Here is a 26,460-nt window from a genome sequence, read left to right on the forward strand (position 1 = left end):
TTTGCTTAAAATCCGTACATACCAATCTGGTCGTAGCATACTTCGCCACATTGTACAACATAAACAAGGTGGAACACATCGTGAACCACCGTAGCCGTTGTGGTTTCTTAAACTCCCTAATGTCATTTTTGAAGTTGCTACTGAGCGGTGTGCATAGGTGCGATTTACTGTTAAGACTTTGAGCTAAGTTTTTGTCTCCTTTTGCTCTCTTTTCGCAATTTGTATTTTTGTTTTTTCTCACTGTATGTTTCTGACTAATACCTCGGTGGTTTACAACCAATCTCTAGTGACACAGTGCTGCAATGTACAATTATTGCTGGTGGACGAACAAAAAGAGCTAATGACAGATCTTTTGTTTTCGTCCAACAACATGTCAGCGATGAGGAAACGTTAAAACCCCCCATTAACGAGATGCCCTCCTGCATCTTTGCATCGCTATCCCACTGTTAGTTACAAATAGTTTTGTTGTCGTTTAACTGAAGAGTGATTAGACAAAAAACCATAAATTAATTTACTGGTTCTTTTCACATAATCCAAAAAGGTGATTTAACGCTGTTCAATGATTTCAGCCATCTTTATTAAAACTAACAGGGTGTGTGACCGCTTTGGTTTGATAAAGATGGCTGACAGTCATCGAAACTGTCAGCGCTAAATCACTTTCTGTTGGGATATGTCCAAAGAACAGACAATAAACCATTTTGTCGAATGTGTTAACCCAGTATGGAATATGAACGTCTTAGTTATGGCAGATAGAGTGCCTCACGCGCCAGTGTACAATGAAAAAAAGTAAATATAAAGCAATAAGATGGGATACATAAGCAAAAGCCTCTTGTTTTTGAGTTCTTCTTGGATGAGAAGGGAGCCAGCACTGTAGGATGCCCACACAACACCAAATAACTGCAAAAAAGAAGTAATTTAAATATTAATTCCAACGTAAAGTCAATTCTCTTTCAATACTGAATCGTTCCACACTTTCAAATTCAGTACGCATGAGTGACATTAATATTTTGTGCAGCAGGCTGGTGATATACGATAACGGAAAATTCAATTCTTGCTATGCAGAAAATGCAATAATAGACCTTTTTACAGTTATGTGCATAGTTACCTGGCCTTTAAATGAACGTGAGGCTGGAGTTGATCTTGTTATGATACAGGCCTCTACGCTTTTCTAATGTTGATGATGTACACTTGTTCTCATGCTACATGTAATTAGTTGGAATTTACATCAGAAAAGCAGTAAGGTTTCTATCAAAACAAGGCCATCCCTAGCCTCACTTTCATGCATAGGCCTTGGTAACTAAGCAAACAACTATAAAATGGTCTATTGGTTCATACTTTTAGCCAAGTGCAGAAGTAAAGCAAGCTACGGTGCAATTGGAAAGATGGCAGAGCAACAGAAAAGGTGCTTTTGGCACTGACTAAAAGAGACACCCTAAAGACAGTGGAGAAAGAGACCTACAAAATATCTAATAATTACCTTAACGATGTCACTTAATATGGGGAAATAATTCACCAATGGCAGTGCAGCAGCTGTCAACACCAGCGGAATAAGAGAGTAACCAATCACACCGAGGCACTGAGAGTAGTTAACCTATGAGAAGTAGATAACAAGAAAGCTGAGAATGCTATCAAACAAGATGCACGATCAAATGTCAATCAAATGAACCTACTTCTCCTCCAAGTACTCTGGCGAGTAGGAAGATGATAAGGGAGCCCAACAGCCAGATTGTTATTATCCATGAAACAACCTATGAAAAACAGGAATACGGTAATACCTAGCGATTCATCGACATATTGTTATATATCTAGACTTTCAATCAACAAAACAAGCACTGTGATTGGTTGATTCTTGGTCACATGCCCCTGATCAAATTCAAATGTATCCTGACTGGGATACAATTCTGCAGTTGTTGCCAGCTCTGGATTGTTTTGCTGCGATTGTTGAAGGAAAAATCTAAATATGTAACAAAGCACTTAATGTATGGTCCCTCAGGAAACTAGTTACCGGTAGTTTTGTTTTCCCTCGAGTCCTGATGTTTCCCCAAGACGAACATCAGGACTCTCAGGAAAACAAATCTGACTGTTTCCCTCGGGATCACACATTAAGTGTACAATGTTCACATAAGCGTCTGGTGAGAGCGTGGGAGGGGGGGCCTGAAAACAACAACAATACGGCAATGGTGATGATGATGATGAAAACAACAACATTTCCAAATGCACTTTTGGATCTTTTAACAGATGCTTAAGAGTGAAATCTTTCTTGTGAGAATTAGTTTTCATCTACATGAAAAGTGTCACCAGTTCCCAAATTATTTAATTATTGCTAAGCGCGTTATTAGTTAATTAAATTTTCATTTTTGACTTGATGATCAGGTGATCTAGTGTCGAAAAGTCGTTTAAAACTTGAATATACAAGTTTTTTCTCGATATAATGTTTCCTTTGGAAAACTTTAGGGCTGCACGGACAAAATTTGCCGTATGCAAATTTCGACGATTATATATAGCTCTGCACTTGCTTAAGACAAAAACTTGGCCTCTCATTTGTAAACTAAATTGTAGCAACCAACGTAACAAGAAAGAAGCACTGGATCCTGATGAAGGATATCGATCTAATCAGCGTATAACTATTTTAACAAACGAGAAATGAAAGGTTGATCAAACAGTGAAGGAATATCTGCTGTATTTTCCAATGTTTTGAAAGGCTCTGCCTTTCTGTCATTGGTAAAGGTTATCAGAGGAAACTACACGCCCCCAGTTATAGTTGTGCTTTGTCAAGTTAATTTTCCCGAAAAACTTGACTTCCTTTTTGAAAGCTCACGAAACACTTACATGTTCTTGTAGATCAAGAGGGCTATACTTAAATCCTCAAAAACAATTCAGGAGCAATATGACCTTTCTTCGCGATTGCACAATCGAGAATATGCTTCATTTCGACAATTTAGGTTTAAAAATAGAAAATTCTTTGAAGACCAACCTCGTTCCCAGGGCTTTAAAGCCCTGGGAACGAGGTTGTTTGAAGACAGGAGTTACACACCTCGATGGAACCATAGTTAATAGAGGAGAATGGTTAGGAAACCCGACAACTTTCTTTGTTGTAGGTTTTTGTTCACTTTTCTGGCCTTGACCGTGCACAAAACACAATAGTTGTTTACTCCGTACTGAAGAACTAACCAATAGAAACGTGTTGGTTACGTAATTCATGCATAGTGTATGAGCGCAAAACAAAAGATTGTGCACGGTAGTGGACTTTCCAACCTAAATCTTGGCATCTTTGTTTGCTCCTTTGATGTTTGCCGAGCTTCCTAACCATTCTCCTCTATTAACTATGATGGAACTGAGAAGGACTGTTGGCAGTGACTGACGTTTCAACAACCTGAGCGGAAGTCATCTTCAGAGTCAAGTGACGTTGGGCTCAAACCATTTTCTATATGGATCTATATAATTTCCGACCGTCACTTGACTCGGAAACGCTTCCGTTCAAGTTGTTGAAACGTCAGTCACTGCAAACAGTCCTTCTCACCCGGACGATCAAATTTAGTTCCTAGAAGGAGTATGGCGGGACAAATGTCACACGAACATAGTCCAATGACCTAGCTATAGCCCCCACGAATTTCCGAGTCACCACCGATGAATAGATCTCTTCACGGCTGATGACAAGTTAAGGAGGAAGGGGGTGTGGGAAACTTGTCGTCCTCAACATACTCAAATAGATCGTATATCTTTAAAAGTAAAGATCTTTCGAATAACTTTAACTTTCAGCTCGATTAGATTCGACTCGACTCGAGCTAAATTGCAGGCTTCTTGCCAATGGGAATTGCTATTCCATTGTCGGGGAGGTGAGGTCACAACTTAACAAAGACAAACAATGGCCGTTTTTATACTAGAGACGCATAATCCGTCCAGACGAATCATGCGTCTGTTATGTTATTCATCTGGTGTAAAGACGGGACGAACTATATGAGATGCATAATTCGTCTTGGACGAACTTGGGCAAAGATTTTTTCTGCGTCTGTTAAATTCGTCCAGTATAAAGACGGGCACTAGACGCATAATGCGTCTGAACGAACTTTCCAGTTTAGTGCGTCTTCGAAGACGCACTAAAATAGATTCTTCGTCCAGACGCATAATGCGTCTTGTGGCCGTCTTTATACTAGACGAATTTAACAGACGCAGAAAAAATGTTTGCCCAAGTTCGTTCAAGACGAATTATGCGTCTCTAGTATAAAAACGGCCAATAAACGCAAACATAATTTTACTGTATTTTCACTCCAGTTTTATGTACAACCTTGATGAAGAAAACGATATTTAAAAACAACACAACAATAGAAGCTCCATTAATAGCTCATATTTCTCCTCCAAAGTGACAACTACACCGAATACAATTCAAACAACACCCAACCTCGACGAAAGTGATCGTTGTTGTATGATGAAAAGAAAATATCTGCGAAGTTATAAGAACGGCAAACTATTTTGAGGGACAATTCTGTTATTCATATTTCAACTTTGAAGGTAAGCGTTCGCAGGCTGTTTGAGAAAACGACCATGCTATGAACCTTATAAGAACAAAAGTCTGAGTCCGTGTGATCGATGGTAGCTCATCGTCTAACTTGAAACTTTTGAGAAGTTCCCCTTTTTCTAAAGCAGCACAATCCTTTTATTTACAAATTTTCATATTTATTCAGATTCATGTTAAATTTCTGATACTTAAAAACCCCTTGACTCCCAGCATTGATCAGTAGGTAAATTCACCTCTCAATTTCAATACACAGTCAGGTAGACAAGTATTGAGAGTAAAGATTATTATCAGCTTTACGGTATGATCCTGATAAAACACTAAATTCTCACGACCAGCCAAGGAAGAAATCTATGAAAGTAATGAGGAGAATGAACTTCTAGATCATGGGAGTCAAAGAGTTAAAGAAAGCTGCGATACCCTATGACTATCTCCTATCTTACAACTAAGAGACGAAAATTTTAATCAAAACACGAAAGCAAGCGTTAATTCTCTATTTTCGAATTCCCCATAATACACTTGGTTGGCCCCCCAAATTTTGCATAAACTATTGTTTTCAAATGCTTTTGGGGACACTGCATATTCCCAAGAGCATTTGAAAACAATGGTTTATGCAAAATTTGGGGGGCAAACAAACTGTATTATGGGGAATTCGAAAATAGAGAATGGCGTTCACACCTCAGAATGTGTAGGCGTAATTCTCTTTGTTCGTCTTTCAGGCTTTCTGTTATGCTCTTTAGCACTGCTTGCTTCAGCTCTAGAAAACTCGAAGGAAAAGAAAACGAAAGCGCAAGGCGTGTGCAACATAAACTTAATTACTCCTCCTTCCAATCTTTCATTTACACCGGCTTTAATTGCGCTTGCGTTATCGTCTACGCATGCGCCTTCACTGTGAACCCGCCTTTCGGGTCGCAAAAACCCGAAGCAATTTTTTTGCTAAATCGGGTTTAACTTATTTTCCCCGATAATCAAAATATTATGGTTCCCACTTGCATTATTTTAATTAAAGAACATCGGTCTGGGCTACTGAAACTTTTCAGATATTCTAATCGTTTATTTATTTATTTTATTTATCTATTTAATCCTATGAAAAGCGATGAGGTTTGTTTTTCACTGGCGACGCAAGCAAAGAAACAAGCAACACACGCAGACCATAATTAAGTAAAGGATCGTCTGGTATCGAAGCGCATCAATCACTGTTTACAGTCACTGATATCAACGACCAGAGTGCTTATACTATCAACTGATGTTACATAAAATCACTTGACTCTGAAGATGACTTCTGCTCAGGTTGTCCAAATGTCAGTTAATGACACACCAAACAGTCCTTCTCAGAACCATATACTCACCCGGACGATCGTACTTCAATTAATTATGATACGACTCCGGGGTTCAAATTATTTACGATCATACGCAGACCAATTGACTTGTCATTAATTAACGTCTTTTTTCCAAACAGTGGGCGCAAATGATCAAGACTCTTTAGAGTTTGGGTATTTCGCTTGTTATTTGGTTTGCGTCGCAAGTGAGAACTCGCCCTTTTACATTAAAACATTAGGTCCCATACAAGATGAATCACCCAACCCAAACCAGAAATTTAAAACTACGAATGCTATTCCCAACCCACAGGTAATCACTTAAGTAAAACCCTGCAATAATATTTTAAGCAACAATATAAACATGACATAAAATATTGAATCCATGGAAACAGAAATCAAAGCAGGCAGACAAATAAACAACATCTAGTAAAGTTATGGGCCACTTTGAAAAATAACACAATACCATTTGTTTGCTCTCCACAATTTTGCAAAAGAATAGACCTTATTCACGATGGCCGCCATGTTGGATTTGCTATTATTATGCAAATTAGCTACGCACTTCTGAGGAGGCAAACAACACAAGTTCGAGAGGTTATAACGAACATCTTAGCCACACATATGATTTGATTCACGTTCATTGAATGTTTCTCAGCTAAGTAGTAAAAGAGAACGATTACAGAAGTTACTTCGATGTTTTTTTTAGTGAAAAATGAGGAGATAACGAAGTAGAAAGTCAACATGTCAAAGGCAATCAAAGATATAAAAATTATTATAAAAGCTACTTAATTCTAAATTCTAAAATGTATTTCAAGCAATGTTATTTCAATATTTCGACGAGCCGATTTTCCGCAATATGCCTTTTTCCAATGTTTGCCCCCCAGCATAACACATGGCTAATTTGCATGACAATTTGAAAACCAGCATGGCTGCTATCGTGAATAAGGCCTATTATTTCTATTTTCTCGTGGGATCATTTTAAGTCCCAAGAGAAAATGGATACAATTGCTATGCAACATTTTGTAGGGCAAACAAACAGTCTTATGGTTGTTTTGAAAGTGGCCTATTGAGTCTACAACATCTCAAAGAGAAAGGTTAATATTTGCAAGTGACTTTGGAGAGGAATTCGCCTGGTCCAGCCCTTTGGATATGTGAATTTCTGGTGGGTTCTTTTTCACGACAATTGAGGCGTCATTGCGCAACGCCACGTTTTTCGAATCCAATGGGTACACATGACGTCACGTAGTTGCGGACGTTAAGGGCAACCGACCGAAGTAATAGACCAATTTCGATATATTAAAATTCAGTCCTAAACAAAAGATATCATCTCTAGGCTCTGGGGAATAAACTCATACAAATCCTTATATTTAATCCCCAGAGCCTCGAGCTGATGCCTTTTTTTAATATATCGAAATTGGTCTATTTCATTGCAAAAAAACTTTTCTCAGTATTAAGTTATTCTTTCGTAGGAGTGGAAGTTCCCTTTCAGAAATGAAACATGGTTATTACAATTTGGTTTACATGTTAGAAGACCGGCTTTTGATGATAAGAGGATCGTTTTTTTTTTTCAAATGACTTTTAGACGTTCAGTGAGAAACGTGACACAACTAGGAGTCAATTAGAGCGGTTTTCAATTGAGTGTGGAAAGTAATTAGCGAATTACTTTGGTTTTGCATCTACATGTACTTCACTCGGTGATTGGTTCAAAGTTCTCTCGCCACTTTTCAACCAATCAGAAGTGAAACCAAAACCAATCGTGGCTCGCGCGTGCATATTTTCCCGCCTTCTTGTCGGCTACGTGTAATTAGTTCGCGTTTTGATTGGTTTACCGGATTGTCTCCGTCCTTTTTGATTGGCCAAAGTAATTTAAAAACCGCTCTATCAGTGTGTAATTGTTATGACCACATGCAAAAGCACAGGAGCAAACGATTTTGTTTTTAGTTTGTTATTATGGGCTCTGATGTCCCAAAAAATCGTGCTGCACGTGCGGCACGATTCTTGTTGATTGTTTGTTGTCGTCAACAAATAGGAAGTTTAAGAAATGAGGACGGCTACGGCAACGAAAACGCCAAAGAGCAGTAATATTATTGGTTAAAAGAGGAAAAAATGATCGTGCTGCACGTGCGGCACGCATTTTCTCACATTTCTCTCCTGTACTCGTCAAAGCAACAACGTAAAAAATGACCAATTTTCATGTTTTGACGACAACGTGGACAAACAACAGTGAATCTTTCCTTCTCTCTCTTTGCTTCAAATCCGTACATACCAATCTGGTTGTAGCATACTTCGCCACATTGTACAACATAAACAAGGTGGAAGACATCGTGAACCACCGTAGCCGTTGTGGTTTCTTAAACTCCCTAATGTCATTTTTGAAGTTGCTACTGAGCGGTGTGCATAGATGCGATTTACTGTTAAGACTTTGAGCTTAGTTTTTGTCTCCTTTTGCTCTCTTTTCGCAATTTGTATTTTTGTTTTTCCTCACTGTATGTTTCTGACTAATACCTCGGTGGTTTGCAACCAATCTCTAGTGACACAGTGCTGCAATGTACAATTATTGCTGGTGGACAAACAAAAAGAGCTAATGACAGATCTTTTGTTTTCGTCCAACAACATGTCAGCGATGAGGAAACGTTAAAACCCCCCATTAACGAGATGCCCTCCTGCATCTTTGCATCGCTATCCCACTGTTAGTTACAAATAGTTTTGTTGTCGTTTAACTGAAGAGTGATTAGACAAAAACCCATAAATTAATTTACTGGTTCTTTTCACATAATCCAAAAAGGTGATTTAACGCTGTTCAATGATTTCAGCCATCTTTATTAAAACTAACAGGGTGTGTGACCGCTTTGGTTTGATAAAGATGGCTGACAGTCATCAAAACTGTCAGCGCTAAATCACTTTCTGTTGGGATATGTCCAAAGAACCGAACCAGTAAAATAACTTGAATTTTTAACAGACAATAAACCATTTTGTCGAATGTGTTAACCCAGTATGGAATATGAACGTCTTAGTTATGGCAGATAGAGTGCCTCACGCGCCAGTGTACAATGAAAAAAAGTAAATATATAGCAATAAGATGGGATACATAAGCAAAAGCCTCTTGTTTTTGAGTTCTTCTTGGATGAGAAGGGAGCCAGCACTGTAGGATGCCCACACAACACCAAATAACTGCAAAAAAGAAGTAATTTAAATATTAATTCCAACGTAAAGTCAATTCTCTTTCAATACTGAATCGTTCCACACTTTCAAATTCAGTACGCATGAGTGACATTAATATTTTGTGCAGCAGGCTGGTGATATACGATAACGGAAAATTCAATTCTTGCTATGCAGAAAATGCAATAATAGACCTTTTTACAGTTATGTGCATAGTTACCTGGCCTTTAAATAAATGCAAGGCTGGAGTTGATCTTGTTATGATACAGACCTCCACTCTTTTCTCATGCTAATTAGTTGGAATTTACATCAGAAAAGCAGTAACGTTTCTATCAAAACAAGGTCATCCCTAGCCTCACTTTCATTCAGAGGCCAGGTAACTAAGCAAACAACTATAAAATGGTCTATTGGTTCATACTTTTAGCCAAGTGTAGAAGTAAAGCAAGCTTAATCTCGACCCCAGAGCTCTTCTCTTGACTGAGGGAGAGAAGAGCTCTGGGGAACCCTGAAGCAAAGTGTCCTCTTATTGGTTTTCGTGAAGAACAATCAAAAGCCTCTGTAATTGGTGCATTCATGTTAGCACGAGAAGTGAACAGGCGCGGTAAGGTTCAAATAGCCAATTTTTTGCCATAAGAACCCTACGGCACATGTTCTCCCGCATAGAGTTTCCCAGAGCCTTGGATTGATCCGAGGCTCTGGTGACGGGAATGAAGCAAACTAAGGTGCAATTGGAAAAATGGCAGAGCAACAGAAAAGGTGCTTTTGGCACTGACTAAAAGAGACACCCTAAAGACAGTGGAGAAAGAGACCTACAAAATATCTAATAATTACCTTAATGATGTCACTTAATATGGGGAAATAATTCACCAATGGCAGTGCAGCAGCTGTCAGCACCAGTGGAATAAGAGAGTAACCAATCACACCGAGGCACTGAGAGTAGTTAACCTATGAGAAGTAGATAACAAGAAAGCTGAGAATGCTATCAAACAAGATGCACGATCAAATGTCAATCAAATGAACCTACTTCTCCTCCAAGTACTCTGGCGAGTAGGAAGATGATAAGGGAGCCCAACAGCCAGATTGTTATTATCCATGAAACAACCTATGAAAAACAGGAATACGGTAATACCTAGCGATTCATCGACATATTGTTATATATCTAGACTTTCAATCAACAAAACAAGCACTGTGATTGGTTGATTCTTGGTCACATGCCCCTGATCAAATTCAAATGTATCCTGACTGGGATACAATTCTGCAGTTGTTGCCAGCTCTGGATTGTTTTGCTGCGATTGTTGAAGGAAAAATCTAAATATGTAACAAAGCACTTAATGTATGGTCCCTCAGGAAACTAGTTACCGGTAGTTTTGTTTTCCCTCGAGTCCTGATGTTTCCCCAAGACGAACATCAGGACTCTCAGGAAAACAAATCTGACTGTTTCCCTCGGGATCACACATTAAGTGTACAATGTTCACATAAGCGTCTGGTGAGAGCGTGGGAGGGGGGGCCTGAAAACAACAACAATACGGCAATGGTGATGATGATGATGAAAACAACAACATTTCCAAATGCACTTTTGGATCTTTTAACAGATGCTTAAGAGTGAAATCTTTCTTGTGAGAATTAGTTTTCATCTACATGAAAAGTGTCACCAGTTCCCAAATTATTTTCCTATTCCACTGTTGCCATCTATCTTTCCAATTATTAGCAAGAATGGTCTGGAAAGTGGGCCAAATCTACCCAGTGGGTAAGGCATGGGAGAGATGACTGTGCTAAACAATGTCAACCACTCTAGCTTTCCACCCTTTTGGTAGATTTGTTCCTCTTGCCAGATCATTCTCATTATTGCAAACAAAGTTGGTGGTTGTTTGCAAAGGCATATGATCTTGTTGATCAAAATGGGAAAATGAGAGAAGGAGAACTGTCAAAAGTAATCAAATATAATATGCTGTAAACCAGGAGGTCTGTATAAGGAAATTTGTGCCAAAGGCCTTGAGTAAGCCTTAAGGTGGCATAGCAGAGCAGATGGCAATTTACCCAAGGTGGCAGATCCACAGAGCTTTTCCCTACACCCACCTACCATTAGGCCAATGAATAATGTCTTTATTCTTTTTGTTTCTTGTATGGGTAAAATTGGCACATGTATACACTCTTTATGTTTTCACTATTCTTATTGGTATAAACTAGCACAGTAAACTACCGTAAACACCCCCAGATAAGCCGCACCTTTTTTCCAAAAATCGTTGCCAAAAATTGGGGGATGTGGCTTATCTGCGGGAACATTTGAAAAAGGCTGCTTCTGGTGTCCAGTTTTCCATCTTCATGTCTGATCTAATGCCTGGTTACTAAGCTACAAACGTTCCGCTCACTTTCTTGTTGTACATGTAATGCAAAAATTTAGAGAAAAACTGTGTTGAATGAAGAACTTCCTGTCAACAAATACCAGAAAAAGATCAATCATATGTCAAAGTTGGTGGAAACGATGTTCATTACATTAAAGTGCTAAATTGTGGGTAATACTTTGAAGTATTTTCCCTTTCAATGTTAATAGTGAGCTTACGTTCGATGAAAAGTGGATGAAGAAGACTTCTCAGGACCGAACTTTGGATTTCTTTTGATTTCTTTCAAAAAACTTTTTTTCCAAAATTTGCGCTGCTAAATTCAGGGTGCGGCTTAACTGCGGGTGTTTACGGTACTCTTAATTACTGGCCCTGCGACACCCTTATGCAATTATTGAAAAGCTGTTCAGTTGTATAACAATAACAAGAATCCATTTCCTAGGTTAATAGAGGAGCCATCCATGACTCATGGTCTGCACTGTAATAGCTTGATCGCAATGCCTTGACCAATGAGATCCAACCACTTGCATTCTGGACCACTTTGAAAAACTGATTCTGACTAGAATGTCCCACTTAGATGTGGTTTGAAAGCGAGCATGACAGGAACAACAACAACAACAAGTTTATTTGAAATATTCTGGCTGACCTTGAATTGACCAAACAGAGCCAGCATGGCATAGAGAAGAACCACAAGTAAGGGACCCCAGAAATCTGGACTGTCTCTTAGCACATCTCTCTTGAATCCAAGGGATGGAATGGGGAACACTACACAGCGCACTTTGTAGTAGATGTCTTGTAAATCAATGTCCAATTCCTCTCTAAAAACGGTAAAACGAGATAAACACTTTGATCATCCATTTCGGGGGGAAGGGGGAGGGAAGAATTGGATATAAAATGGAATGGCCCATTTTCATGGGTCGTACAGCTGTTTCCAGATTTCTTTTTACATGGAAGCCCGAAGCATACTCACAGTAATGGCTTTTTAAAGTCATCGTCATCGCCACTTTCATCAACCTCCAGAAGCCAATCGTAGTTTTTCTTGTTAAAAATTTGCGAGTAAAAGGGAAATCTGTAGCGAGGGCCTTCGCCCGATTCATCTTTTCGGCCGCTTTCCATGAATTCTTCTTGTGCTTCAATGGATCCAGTGTACATGGATGAATCTTGACTCATTGGAGGACCAAATGAAAATTCATCTACTGGGTTTTCTGTTTCCATATTGTTGATAATTGGTTCTGAAGATGGTGAATAAAGAGGGACTGACGTGGCCGCCATTTTGCTTTTTATGTGTTTTGCGTCTTCTGTAAATAAATATTGTTACCAGCCCTCTGTCAAATAAATTCACTGGGAGGAATCTGGGACGAGTAATGGCGCCAAATTCTAATTTAACTCTGCGATAAATGTTTTCCGTTTTGTGGTCGCTTTGTAGGATTTTAAGAAAGGAGAATGATCAAGAACTTGAATGCAAATTGTTTTTAAGGTAAGAAGGAAAACTTTTTATGCTTTTAAGGCGTTGATTTGCGATAAATTTGGTGGTATATTTGGCAAGATGTCGACCGTCCGGTTTACCGTCCTGTTGTGTTTTGTTTTAATTTTGTGGTTTCTCACACGGATGATCGTAAGTCAGGTATCGGTTCTGCTCTTTGAGTTTCGTCTCTTGTCTCTTTCAGGAGGATGTAGACTTGCAAGAGCTTGCTTTTGTGCTTGTATCCGCCCTGAGTATTTGATGGCGTTGCATTGTTGTTGACTGACACAAATGAACCGGGCCACGGGCTGCCGTAAAGACTAGTTTTAATTTGAATCGTGAAATGGGCATTCAAGGCCTTCTTCCGTTACTAAAGCGAATTCAAAGGCCTGTTTCGATCGCTGAAGATTTTGCTGGCCAGGTGATCGGCGTGGATGCCTATTGCTGGCTGCACAAGGGAGCATATGGATGTGCCATGGACCTTGTTGAAGGAAAGAAGAGCTCTGTGTGCGTAATATTGTGGATTTTGATATTCTTTAATTATTTATCTCTGATAGTATGAGGGGGAAAAGCCGGGAAACATTCAAACCTGTTTGCTGATTTGGTTTTAGGAGAATCATAAGGCTCTTGTTTCCATGTATTTTATTTAGAGTGCCATGCCAATTTTCTTTTTTCTGTTATTCCAAGTATTTCATATAATTTTTCAATGAATACTCTATTTTCCAATTTTTTGGCTATGGTTGGTGAAAAAGGTAGTATTTAATGGTAGAAAAACAATTTTGATGCCTATGTACTCACGAGTGTGAGATGTGCCTGTTTTCACCCAGTTCATATAATTGGCCAACATCTTTACACAAAATATTTATACACCAAGAGTTGGTGTTTCATGCTATGTCTTTAGCAAAGTGCACCTTGGAAGCTTCTCTTTCAGATTCTTTTGATGTTCCAGGAAACCCTATTTTGTTTCTACATATAATTAAAAAAAAAAAAATTCTTATTTTATTTATGTTATTTTTGGCTCTGGGGGAGGGAAGTTTGAACAACCAAAAACAGGTATTCAAATGCCTAGGGGCTTGTTCCAGGAAGAATGTTACCCAGTTTGACTGAAATGTGTGTAAATTTGGCTAGTAATCAGTGATTTAGCAAATAATAAACACTTGATGACTGGTCTAGAAACAGTTCATTTTGTTTCCAGAGAATCTCAATGTTTCCCCAAGGTGCAGCCGAGGGAAACATTGAAATTCGAGGGAAACAAAATGAACAGTTTGCCGAGGGACCAGTCATTGAGTGATAATTTTCAATTGTTATATAGCACAAAAAGAAAAATGTGCAATGGCAACAACAACGGTGGTCGTCGGTCAACATTCGCGGGTAACAGTGCACTGTTACCCTCTGACGTCATAGATTTTGCACTGTTGCCCGCTCAGATACTTTTGGCGGGAAACAGTTTTATTGTTAGATGTCATGTGACCTCGAAGTAACCAATGAGAGTGCACGCTGTTGGGGGAAAAATTCAGCTATATAACAATTTGACTTGTTAACACCAAAGCAGACAAATAGTGTTAATTCTTGAATGTGTGAAGGAATATAGGTTTCTTTGGTCTGTTGTTGGGTACCATAGGGATGGAATCAACATCAGATCTCCTTTAAAAAGTACATGTACTGTACCTGAATAAGCTAGTGACTTTTTTTTTGCTGACTTTCTTTTCTAACAGATATGTCAATTATGTCTTAAAACGTGTCAACATGTTGCTGCATTTCAATGTAAAGCCCATTTTGGTTTTTGATGGATCTCATTTGCCTTCCAAAGCTGGGCAAGAGGAACGACGAAGAAAGTATGTGTAATTTAATTTGAACATTTCTCTTGAAAATGTGTTTGGAGTGTTAAAGCCTACATGTGTGTTGGGGTATGGACTTTTAACATGTCACACAACATTTTTGCATAAGGGAATTGTTTCCAATAAAGAAGATATTTATATGTGATGATTAGCACAGGACTGGAACACTACTGATTTTCATGTGATCACAGAAACTCCCCTGTGAACAAAGCATGAGCAAAATGGAGAAAGTGACAAATATTTATGAATCAGGGGAGTCTACATACAGCTGGGGTAGTGATCACGATTGTCTGCTTCCTACTTTGTACATGTAGGTCCAAACTCTGGCTTCAGTCAAGTGGTTCACATCTTTGACTGTGTTTCAGTTGAGGCAATTTGACTTTAAAATTGAATTGCAGTGAGGTTTTTTTATAAGAATGCAAGGTGGCAGAATTCAAAATTCAAGGAGTAAGTGTAGTAGCTAAGGGCTACAAACACCAAATGCTTCATGCTTCTTGAGTCAAGCTCAAGTGGAAATGTGTTAAATTTAGACCTCTTACTATGCATTTCTACTAATACTATGCAGATTCTTTCGCTTTTTAATGAGCAAAACTTGGCCGATCCCAAATTTGTGTTTTGCGGCACGTGTTTCTAAGTCATTTGTAGCATTTGGAGTAGCGGTAATCTCTCAATCCAAGTAGTCGTCAAATTCAAGTGAAATAATGATCTTGCCATTGTAGGACAAGACAAGAAAACAAGGCCAAAGGCTTGGCTTTTCTGCGGGCTGGAAACAGGCAGCAGGCTGTGGAGTGTTTTCAGAAGTGTGTTGATATTACCCCAGATATGGCTCTTGATGTTATTAAGGTTTGTTTTTTTTTTCATTATTTTTTTCGTGCATTTATTTTGAATTGAATGAAAAACATGTGGTTTCTGGAAGAAACTTTTAGGAAGCAGTGGTGACACTACATGGACATGTAATGGCCATTATGATTTACAGGTATGCGTCCTTCGTCAGCTATGTCCTGGATTGTCACAAAGAGTCTCCCTCACTTTACTCCTCACGAAAATGTAAACAGAGCAGACACTCGCACTAAAAACAACAAAAATTCTGTTCAACCTATTGTACATTGTTGGAAACATGACATTGCACTTTAGACCAAGGGGAAACTTAGTGACATTGATCAAAACTTAGCATGTTTTTCGTTTCTTTCAATCCTGCAAATAAGTGTCCCAGGTTTTATTCCTGGATTTGGTATCATTTACGTAGGCTGAGTTCATTGGCTATCTTTTTGTTTTTCCCTCTTCTCGAAAACCAACGCTTCAGGGTTGCAATGGGGATTTTTCAGCATTTGGCTTTGTGTGAAAAACTAAAAAAAAATTGGTGGGGAAATACAATATTTTGAACAAAAGTCTTGTGGAGTGGCAAGTTGAGAAACAAGTAGAGGGTAAATAATGTATAATGGACTATTTTACAGTTCTGTGCTCAGTTACCAGGGGCCCGTTTCTCGTAGGTCCCGAAAACTTTTCAGGTCCGAATAGCCATTTGCGAAACTGCAAACTGCTTGTTTTTGAAAGCCGATCTTTTAACATGTTTTCAAGGTGACAAAAAAGAAAAATGACTGTGAAGTTTGACGACTTAAATCCTTTCCGTTCTTGAGTTACAAACGGAATTGTGACACCCAAAAATGGCCTGTAAAGTTTCGGGACTTTCGAGAAGTGGGCCCAGGCCTTTGAATCAAAGCAAGGCTGGAGCTGACCTTGCTTTGTTACAAACCTCACTGCTTTTCTTATGTAAATCATGTTGTCGTAATGCGAACATGTTGCTATTTACATAAGAAAAGCAGTGAGGTTTGTATGAAAGCAAGGTCAACTCCAGCCTTGCTTTTATTCAAAGGCCTGGTAACTGAACACAGAACTGTAAAATAGTCTATTTATTGCTGTGACATTTTTTAGGCATGTAGGAAGAAAGGCGTGGACTGCATTGTAGCACCTTATGAGGCTGATGCCCAGCTAGCATACCTGATGAAAGCGGGGTTAGCTCAAGCAATCATTTCTGAAGACTCGGATTTACTTGTGTACGGATGTCAGAAGGTAGTCCCCAACTTACTGTCTGTAGCCCGACCCGCAAACATGCTCTTCCTTCAATCTTTTGGGACTGGTGTGCGATCACAAATGATGGGCTTGGTAACCAATTGTCAAAAATGAGGGGCTTGGTAACTAGCCTTTCAAAGCTAGTCACCAAGCCTATTATTCTTAATCACACACCAGTAAGAAAAAAGACAAAAGAGCAAAAGAGCCGCTTTGCAAAGTATACTCTCTGCTAGTCAAGATAAGGATTAGGGTTAGGGTGATGTCCTCTCCTTAAGGGCCTTGATACCATCTCTCTCAAACAAAAATTTGCCTTCTCTTTGGATAAAAGACCTAAAGCTACATCTGTTTTTAAATAGTCCCCTCGTCTTCAGCTTTTACATTTGCGTTTCTCTATAGAAGTAGATTGTGATAGTTTTGGAGGTTTTGCTGCAAACTAACTTAAACAAAGCAATGAAATTCTTCCCTTTGTCGCCACTTATAATCTAGCTGTTCCAAATCTCAAAAAAGTTTTATGAAACGCCGGTACATTGTCCAAAACCGATCAGGTCCCGCACTTGATTTTGACTGCGAACCAATAGCGTTTTCCACAAGTGATAAAAATAGATCGTAACGCCTTATTACAAAGCAATATGGGATTGAAATGCGGACAAACATCGCAAAAATGTCTTTGTTTTTCTCCGCATAGTAATCCCATAATGCTTTGTGCACTAAATTGTGACGTTAATGGGCCATTTCCGAATTGCTGTGTGTCTCGGTTTCGAAGTGAGTCTTGGTGCTCAACTACTGTAAGGGAAATGAGTTTGATTTGCATAAGAATACGCAACTCATTTCCATTTGAATGGTTGTGCACCAGGACTCGCTTTGAAACTGAGGAATGCAGCAACTGGAAAATGGGCTATTTAAAAGAGTGTTATCATTGTATCCCAGAGGAAGGAAAAGCCACTGAAGAAATCATTGTCACTGTGCACGAAAATTCCTTCACCTCAACAAAAGTCACTTCAAACCTATCCAAACAAATAAAAAGAATCAATCCCAGGAGGAAAAGCTATACTGATGGCCCGCTCATCCCAAATTTCACCCAAAACTCACGAACTACGGTGGCTTCATAGCGTCAGTGGCTTCATAGCTCAGTTGTTTTAGAGCGTCGCACCGGTATCGCGAGATCACGGGTTCAAACCCCGTTGAAGTCCTGAAATTTTCAGGCTTCTCGACACAATTGCAAAAATTGCGTCCATAACTGCGAGGATCATAGCTTCACTTGATTTCATATCCGCAGTTCATATATGATCCATTTCATATATCATTTCATCATTAAATTACTCCTCAGCTGTGTGGTGCTGCGCGAGGGCGGGGGATATTGGCCCGAGGTCGTGGCAATATGGACCGAGCTCAGCGAGGTCTGTACGAAAGCGATCCAGAGCCAATATTTCCCAGTACGGTCCCGAGCAAGTGAGGTTAGTAAGTAGTTTATTATATGGCATCGTTTCTTTGAGCGAATGGACACCTTCCTCTTGGTGAATACTCGTCACCTTCGTCTTTGAACAGTAACCTTTTACATGTAAAACTAAATCCCGCTTTTGCTATAATTGTACTGTTGTGATTTAAAAAAAAAATTCCGTTTTTTAAAAAACTTTTTGTGTTTTGCTCGACTTGAATTTCCCGGGAGAGAGAAAAAATACGGAAACGGACCGTTTCCATGGTAACGGTCCGTACTGTAAAATTCCGATCGAAAACCAGCCATTTAGAGTTCTCCATTTTGCCTGAAAATTGCTTGCCTCATAATGAGGACAAACAGCTGGATCTTCCCTCGCCAAAAACTAATGCTCACCGTATACTGGAGTATCCGTTCTGGTCACAACCGTGAATAAATATTTTTTGGGGTAGGTAATTTTCAAGATGGATGCCTGTGGGCATGGAGTGGCGGTTGATTTGGCTGATTTGTCCAAGCTTACCGACCTGAAGCTTCATGAGTTCACTCAAGAGAAATTCCGACACATGTGCATTTTGTCGGGCTGTGACTATCTGCCCTCCATCAAAGGCATCGGTCTTCACAAGGCCATCAAACTACTGCGAAAGTCATCTACCATTGATAAGGTATGGCACAATTTTCCAACTTAGAAATTGTTAAAAGTTTTATGCGCCCCACTCATGCTATTCTGTTAGACTCTGACTCTCACAGTGATACGTCTTGTACATTTAGTCTCCTTCAAGATACGGCCATTTCCTTTGCGCGCAACTAAATGGTGTTTAAGTACCCCTGACCAGAGATATTTGTTTTAGCTAAGATAAATCTATTCACCCATTGCAAAAAAAAAAGAAAATGCCGTTTTCAATTCTATATTTCTCAGTTAGTGCGCAGTAGAATTTAACAAAATTTAACAAAACTAGAAGTCGTCTGTCCTACGGCCAAGCTAGAGTGAGGCATGTGCCTAGTCATTCGATGATGCCCCTCGTCAGCTCGGCCGCGGGGCAAACCATTCCACTGGTCTTTCATAAACCGGATCCGAAATAATTAATGTCCCTAAACCAAAAGAACGAAGCGAACATAACAATACCTAATTAGCAAAGCCTAATTGGAATAACAATGGTTCTTTTATCTTCCGCCATTTTAGTCTCGTAGATGAAAGTGTACCCACTTTACGTCAACGTCAATTCATGCAAAATCAAAGCGTAATCGCAAGCAGATCACGTAAAATGCATGTTTCATATTGCTAAAATTTGACTTTTGCTCAATAAAAAAATTGAGGTTGGGGACACTTTTCCACTGCAGCCGATCTTTATGTCGTCACGCAATGCTCTCCGCGTGACGACACAAAGAACGTTGCTGCGTGCGAAACTAACTTCCAGTTTTTCGCGTGAGTCATTTTTTCGAGTGGCAATCCCGCGAGAAGATTCGCCACTCGTGTGTCTTGTCTGGGGGCCACTCACATTACTCACGCTGCCACCAAAAAATGGAGTACTCGTCGTCGTGTTTTGCATACCTATTGACCAGTCATTTTGTTTGTTGTATTTTTGTTTTATTCCGTTGCACCTATTTAGCTTGATATTATCCAGCAAAGCTGAAGAAACCTTTTGTTTAGACTTGACTGTAAAAGAAGAGTACTTTTTTCCCCTCAGATTTGATTCGATCTGTTCGAATTTCACAGAATTGGATTACTAGAGTTCTTGATAAGCTCGAGACTTAAATTAAGTGTTCATTACTTCTGAGGATCCGCTAAGGATAGACATCCACACAGGGAACATGTCCCCAACACACTTTACAGTAGATTAACGACAGTTTTAAATTTTCAAGAACGTTTCATTGCAAACATTAATTCCTCCGGATTGTGACGGGCTTGGCAGTCTCAAAAAGGCCTACGGTGTATGAAGCCATCTTAGCAGAAACATCAAGGAGTGTTGGAACACGTAGATGTACATGATAACAGCACTTCTCCTCCAGTTAGTTGAACTTCAACCAACAGTTAGTTGATTTGTTTTATTCCCAGGTGATAAAGTCACTGAGACTTGATGCCAAGATGCATGTTCCAGCTGATTACGAGAAGAACTTCAAGCAGGCAGATGAAACATATTTGTACCAACTGGTGTTTGATCCAGTATCAAGGAACCTGGTACCTTTAAATGAGTTGCCAGATGGCATGCAAGTGGGTGACCTCGAGTTTGCCGGACCGTATCCTTTTGCAACTGTCATTGTCATTTTATTGATAGAAATTATTTCAATTTGTCCTCACTTTAAAGGGGCTAGGTCACGCAAATTTAGGCAATTTCAGCACTGATCGAATGGTCATAGAATTAACTAAAATATCAAAATAACTGTTCAAAACTATAGAAGAACTCTAACAAAACACAGGGAAGCCAAGAAGGGACATGGATAGACAAAACTGGAGAGGATTGAAATGGATTGAATTTGGGTAAATTTGAAAAACGTCGGCGCACCTTTTTTCAAATTTATATCAGTTTATATCAAAATGTCATTTACGCAGCTGGAAAATCATTCTCAGTTGTTATGTGGCCGTGATTTTGCAAATGAAAGACTCTTGCTCTGCCAATTTGACGTTTAGAGCTCATAATTAACAAAATTAAACAAAATTACCTAAAATAGCGTGACCTAGCCCCTTTAAATGGTTATAGTGCTTGTTTTGGCCGGTTCCTAGTAAGAATTATGGATCAGTTAAGTGCTTTCCATCTCTAGTAAAATACAATTTTTTTGTTGCACTGATTGTCCAGAGATATTCAGGAAAAGTGGACTTAAAGGGTGATTTCAGGCAGCGAATGGAAAACTTGAGTCCGAGCTGGCGAGCAAATCGACCACATCGACCACGTGTTCAGATGTTCTGAGCCGGCATTATTTTTTTCAACAATTTTGAGCTTGCAAATGGTGGGCAGTTGTAGTTGTATAGTTGACTTTCACTTGGGCTTGAGACCCTCACAATCTAGGCGAATAGTCCTGCTAAGGGCGCCTATACCCTGAAATCGCACAACATCCAGAAAGTCCTTATCCGAGAAGACTTGAAAGTCTAAAGCCTGGTTTTCACTAGCGACGCAAGCACAAGCAAGTGCAAGCTCATTTTAGTGAAAACGAACGTCGACATGGGCGTCAAAGTCAACCACGGCATCCGCCATTTTCTTCAAATGTTCAGACGCGTGCAATCTGGAACTAGTGATTAAATTGGCCCGATGCAGCAAATTTCCTCGTGCTTATGCTGCGTTTCGTTTTGACACGACGCAAGCGAACGCAAGCACAAGCAGAAACACTCCGTTTTCACGGTGAAATAAGCGATCTTAGATTGCGTTCACACTTGAGGCAATTAAGTTCAATTTGAACAGCTTTAGAAGAAACAAGTTTTCCCCAAACTTGTTCTCAAAAAAATTGTTCCCACTGGAAGTCTTGTCAATATTTGAGCCGGCAATTCACTTGGTATGCAGTATCAACCTGAATAAATAGGTAGGTACCCCATGTAAAGGTAATAATAAATTAAAGATGGCGGAATTGTTGGTCGGAATTTTGTTTACGTTGTGGATCGCTGCTCTGGAAAAAGTTCTTCGTAACCGAAGAGCTGCTTTTCGTTTGCCAAAGACCGATGAGTGTTTTCGTCTCAGCGAAGCCCCAGTTTTGTGTTTTCCCAGCGACCAAAGAAACGCCACTGGCCGCCATCTTGAAGTTGTTTACAAAAACTACGATCGAAACTACCTTGGCTCATAAAGCGATCTAGTTTCGTGGGTTCAGTCATCAGGTAGGAACGCTTGTTTTAGTCAAACGTGTTTCAAACGTGATCAATTTAAACATGATTCGGCCTAGTGTGAACGCGGTCTTATTCTTTCCCTTGTGCTTGCTTCGCTAGTGAAAACCAGGCTAAACCATTTGCAGATGGCAAAGGCACCAATTTCCCAGTTATTTTAGACCCTGAGTGTTTGATCCTGCCGGGGTTCGAACCCGCGTCCTCCTGCGTGACAGCCCGATACTCAACCAACTGAGCCGCGAGTGCGCGGTAATGGTGAACTTGTATCAAAGACCTTAGGCTTCGCTTTTGCGGCAAACAGCAATCTGCCCATGGTAAAAGATCCACGAATTCCTGCTTTTTTTCCTCTTTCAAGTACATGTCCTTGCTCGATTCCGCGGCTTACAGGAAAAGAATGTATTTCTGCATCTTTTCTTTACGAGTTTGCTTTAGCTCAGGGGTGGCTCTGACTGAGATTAGCCTGCATGACAGGCCCTTTATGAGCCAAGCGGGGCGAACGCGATATTTCGCGCGGAGCGCGACACGAGCGCGAAGCGCGAGACGAGGGGGAGAGAAAAATAAAGCTTTATTTTTCTTTCCCCCTCGTCTCACGCTCCGCGCTCGTGTCGCGCTCCGCGCGAAATATCGCGTTCGCCCCGCTTGGCTCATAAAGCTCCTGTCATGCGGGCTACTCTGAGATTGCCCGAGTCGTCATCAGCAAAAATACATTTTTTGTTTAAAGGCTACAACTAGACAACTTTATTCAGTAGATACACCACTATCCAGAGTATAAAATAGAGTCCTCGTTAAACCGGCGATGGGCAAGAGTTTCATAGACGCCTGTGCCTAGAGTATGCATATTCACGGTTTTGTCGTAATTAAATACTGATATCTTTGCGCAGATTGAAACTGTAGCATACAGTAGTGACTTCTGCAAAAGATAAAGTTATCCAGCCTTTCAGTAAGCAACTGGGGCCCGGTTTGCAATGTGCACTTTAAGTAACTTTTGAATCCTTAACCGAATGGAAGAAAAATGTCCAGGGAGAAAGCCCTTGGTATAGCACTTGGAAACATCAATCCGATCACCGGTGAGGCGTTGGCGGAATTCAGCCCTCGTAAGACCAAGGTAATCAGACTTTGTAGGGACCTGGGGCTCGTTTCTGCAAAATTCCGAAGACTTTTTTTGTCCGAAAAGTCGGTATCCGATCATTTTCCGATACACTTTCAATAACTATCCTAAACTTCAAGCGTTCGTTCCAATATTGACCAAGACGCAGCATTTTGTGCATGGGGTGGGGCTGTTTTCAAGGGGAGATTGTGATGTGCCTTATCAAATCTCATTTTTTTTGTCTCTTCTAGATCGTGGATCTGGCATCCAGCGATAAACCCATTGACAGCTCCGATTCCCTCACCCCAACTCCCGCCTCTTCTTTTGGTCACTCCGTCATAAGCAAGAAAGGGAAGACTGGTTACGACGTGCAGAAAAGTCTCTCTGGGCTGATGTTAAATTCACAGCCATCCGCTAACACTAAGAAGCCTTTCGCGCCACCAGGAAAGAAAAGAAAAGTTGAAGAAGACAATCTTGATGATGAATCGCTTTTTGACATGTACACAGCTGTTAAAACAAGGCCGAAGGGTTTCTCTTGTAGTTTGACTGAGAATCATCAACGCAAAGCATCGAGCACGTTCGTGGGGCGTGGACTGACCAAGAGGTCAAAATTCAGAAATCCTTTCAAAGTGGGCGATCAAGGCGGCGACCAAAACGAGAAGGGAGAGATAAGTAGGTAGGTGAATGTCACGGATAGCCATGAGATCAAAGAATTGTGGGGCGGAAATCCGGGACGCGCTGGCTTACCCGCGGGAACACGTGGCAGCTAGGCAGGGTTTTTTGGGAAGAAAGCATTCTGTGGTATCAGTCTTAACAGTTTTGAGAGAAAACCAAACTCGTCTTTGAAAGACGAGGCGACAGTGATCAAGGTAAGGCTTGATCTCAACTCGCAGAAGGTTTTGTTAAATTTTGGTTTATAGGGTGACGTAAGAAACAACATAACTATGAGCAGATCGATGTTCACACTTGTAACGCAAGCATAAATAGTCATAGTTAGTAGCTAGTACTCCGATTTGGAATATTGAAAGTAACTTAGCAAAGTTACAGTTCAGAGACCTGACGTTTCGACACTTCGCAAGTGTCTTCATCAGGGCCGGGTGAAGAAACACCGTTAGAAGAGTCCTTTTGTAGAGACGATAATCAGTTGCGATCTTTGACACCAATGAAATGTAGGTATGTGTCAGGCAAAAAGGCCGCCCATCATCACGGTTCAAAGAAGCATGAGGTGAATGAATGTTCCATGCCTCCAAACAAAGATGCTGATGGTCTGAACCACCTGTTGGTAGTGATAATTTTAGAATTATCCCAACCTATGATAAGGTTGGTCAAGCAGGGATGTTCGGACAAAGCAAAGTTTTCGTTTTTGCAAAGAAAATTCGATTTCTGGTGCTCCTTTAAATGTGTACCAAACTGGCGTTTGGTTTGTCCGATATATACTCTTTCACTGTCATTGCAAGGGTTACAATGAACAGAGTCGGTTTATTGCTCACATTTTACGCGATCCTTTGGTTTTGAGAAGATAAGAGCCAACGTCCGAAAAGGCTTTTGAGCAGCTTTGACGTCGTCAAAATACGTTTAATGGGCTCTTTAACCCCTCGGACGTACAGAATAACCGCGAAACCCGAATATTTTTCCGTGTGCGCCGAAGCGTTACAAAAGCTGGTAACAGTTTTTAAGCAGTTATGGAGGAAGGACTTTGGATAGCCATTTGCCTTCAGAACATTGAGCTCGTATTCTCGCTCTTTAACCTTAGAACCACTTGAGGATGGAAGGCATTCCACCCCGTGAGCAAGGTTGTGGGCACGGATTTTTTATGGCAGATCGGATGGTGAACCAACGCACACGGACAAATATCTCGCTTTTCACTCACACCACGCGATCTGCGACCACAACCTTGTTCACGAGTGCCTCCTGCCTTCCATCCTCAAGTGATTCTAAGGTTAAAACGCGAGAATACGAGCTCAACGTTCTGAAGGCAAATGGCTATCCAAAGTCCTTCCTCCATAACTGCTTAAAAACTGTTACCAGCTTTTGTAACGCTCAATCGGCGCACACGGAAAAATATTCGGGTTTCGCGGTTATCCTGTACGTCCGAGGGGTTAAAGAGGCCATTAAACGTATTTTGTGTAGCCACAACGTCAAAGTTGCTCAAAAGCCTTTTCGGACGTTGGCTCATATCTTCTCAAAATCAAAGGATCTCGTAAAATGTGAGCAATAAACCGACTTTGTTTATTGTAACCCTTGCAATGACTGTGAACGAGTATATATCGGACAAACCAAACGCCAGTTTCGTACACGTTTAAAGGAGCACCAGAAAGCGATTTTTCTTTGCAAAAATGAAAATTTTGCTTTGTCCGAACAACCCTGCTTGACCAACCTTATGATAGGTTGGGATAATTCTAAAATTATCACAGTGACTACCAACAGGTGGTACCATCAGCGTCTTTGTTGGAGGAATGGCACATTAATTCCGCTCACATTCTATTGAACCGTCATGAAGGCTGACTTTTGCCTGACACATACTTACATCTCATTAGTGCCAAAGGCCGCCAATTAGCATCTCTATGAAAGCACTCTTCCAACGGTTTTTCTTCACCCCTGATGAAGATATTTGCTAAGTGTCGAAACGTTAGGTCTCTGAATTGTAACTTTGTTAACTTACTTTCAATTCCAAACCGGAGTAGGTACAAACTATGACTGATTGTACATCTGCTCGCCGTGTGAACTGTAACTTCCTTTCCAAGCATAAATAATTGACATACGCAAGCGCAGAGAGATGACCGTAGAGTCTTTGAAATGTAACTTTTTAAGCTACATTCAAATTTCTCCTAACCGGACCAGAGTAGAATCAAACTATGTCAGATTGTCAATCTGGTTGCAATGGGAACCGTAACTTTCAGGATTGGACACTATTTACTTGAATTTCCTCTGACACCCAAAGCAACTGACTCCAAGGGCTTATGCCTTGTGGAACGTCCTGTTTTAACTCTAATCACCTCGTCATATCAGCGTAAGACAATGGAAAAGATTCCTTTTTTCTTTAATTGACCACCATTCAAAATGGGGGTCGACAAGGGAAGATAGTGTCCTGCATACCGAAAGCGGGATAGCTAACGAACGAACATGTTTTAACCCTTGTGATATTTCTCTTGGCTATTGTACTGGAATGATAAACAGCCACGTTTTTTTTTTTCAAAGGTATTTTAATCTAAATGGAAACCCAGAATCGCCGAAATCTCCTCCAGGTGAAAGCAAAGAGACGTTGCAGGAGGATGAGCTTGGTGGCTTGGATGCCGAGCCGGATAATGACGATACAGACGCGACAAGTACAAGTGAACCCGGTGCTGTTCTCACTGTGTTAAAGGAAACAACAGAGGGAGATTTGTATGTGAGCGAATTTGGGAATCATGTTGATTGTCAAAAGAGTGATCTTCAAGAC

General features: G+C 40.3%; 2 protein-coding genes and 1 long non-coding RNA gene across 4 annotated transcripts in view; 1 reads left to right on the top strand and 2 right to left on the bottom strand.

Annotated features, from left to right (window-relative positions):
* Positions 1–686: 686 nt before the first annotated feature.
* LOC137979660 (uncharacterized) lies at positions 687–2,107 on the bottom strand. The gene is made up of 3 exons (XR_011118378.1): positions 1,671–2,107; positions 1,478–1,591; positions 687–897 (listed from the first exon to the last, which is right to left on the bottom strand). It is a non-coding gene; the product is annotated as an uncharacterized lncRNA (long non-coding RNA).
* A 2,212-nt stretch (positions 2,108–4,319) lies between these two features.
* LOC137978603 (protein YIPF4-like) lies at positions 4,320–12,614 on the bottom strand. Its single transcript, XM_068825598.1, has 5 exons — positions 12,298–12,614; positions 11,974–12,145; positions 10,013–10,090; positions 9,820–9,933; positions 4,320–9,000 (listed from the first exon to the last, which is right to left on the bottom strand). Exons 1-5 carry the CDS (start codon positions 12,597–12,599, stop codon positions 8,863–8,865), a joined length of 804 nt encoding a protein of 267 aa, XP_068681699.1. The 5' UTR covers positions 12,600–12,614; the 3' UTR covers positions 4,320–8,862.
* A 63-nt stretch (positions 12,615–12,677) lies between these two features.
* The window catches only part of LOC137978602 (exonuclease 1-like), a 19,067-nt gene continuing 5,284 nt past the window's right edge, over positions 12,678–26,460 (top strand). Inside the window, exons 1-10 of one of the 2 annotated variants that reach the window (XM_068825596.1) lie at positions 12,678–12,804; positions 12,995–13,296; positions 14,505–14,624; positions 15,347–15,470; positions 16,560–16,697; positions 18,582–18,791; positions 20,183–20,364; positions 22,943–23,039; positions 23,273–23,697; positions 26,220–26,460. The exon at positions 26,220–26,460 is cut by the window's right edge and continues 498 nt beyond it. In XM_068825596.1, coding sequence (XP_068681697.1) covers positions 13,133–13,296; positions 14,505–14,624; positions 15,347–15,470; positions 16,560–16,697; positions 18,582–18,791; positions 20,183–20,364; positions 22,943–23,039; positions 23,273–23,697; positions 26,220–26,460 — 1,701 coding nt within the window. In that variant the 5' untranslated portion in view covers positions 12,678–12,804; positions 12,995–13,132. The remainder of the gene's footprint in view (positions 12,805–12,994; positions 13,297–14,504; positions 14,625–15,346; positions 15,471–16,559; positions 16,698–18,581; positions 18,792–20,182; positions 20,365–22,942; positions 23,040–23,272; positions 23,698–26,219) is intronic. The other variant, XM_068825597.1, reaches the window with a different exon arrangement.

This window comes from Montipora foliosa, chromosome 12, assembly GCF_036669935.1.
Source record: "Montipora foliosa isolate CH-2021 chromosome 12, ASM3666993v2, whole genome shotgun sequence".
Taxonomy (NCBI): Eukaryota; Metazoa; Cnidaria; class Anthozoa; order Scleractinia; family Acroporidae; genus Montipora; species Montipora foliosa.

Excerpts from the sequence above, each read along its gene's own strand:
- LOC137978603 (XM_068825598.1), bottom strand. The coding sequence starts at position 12,599 with ATGGCGGCCACGTCAGTCCCTCTTTATTCACCATCTTCAGAACCAATT. Across the intron at positions 9,934-10,012 it reads CCAGAGTACTTGGAGGAGAA|GTTAACTACTCTCAGTGCCT; the intron begins GTAGGTTCATTT and ends TACTTCTCATAG. Across the intron at positions 9,001-9,819 it reads TATTAAGTGACATCATTAAG|TTATTTGGTGTTGTGTGGGC; the intron begins GTAATTATTAGA and ends TCTTTTTTGCAG.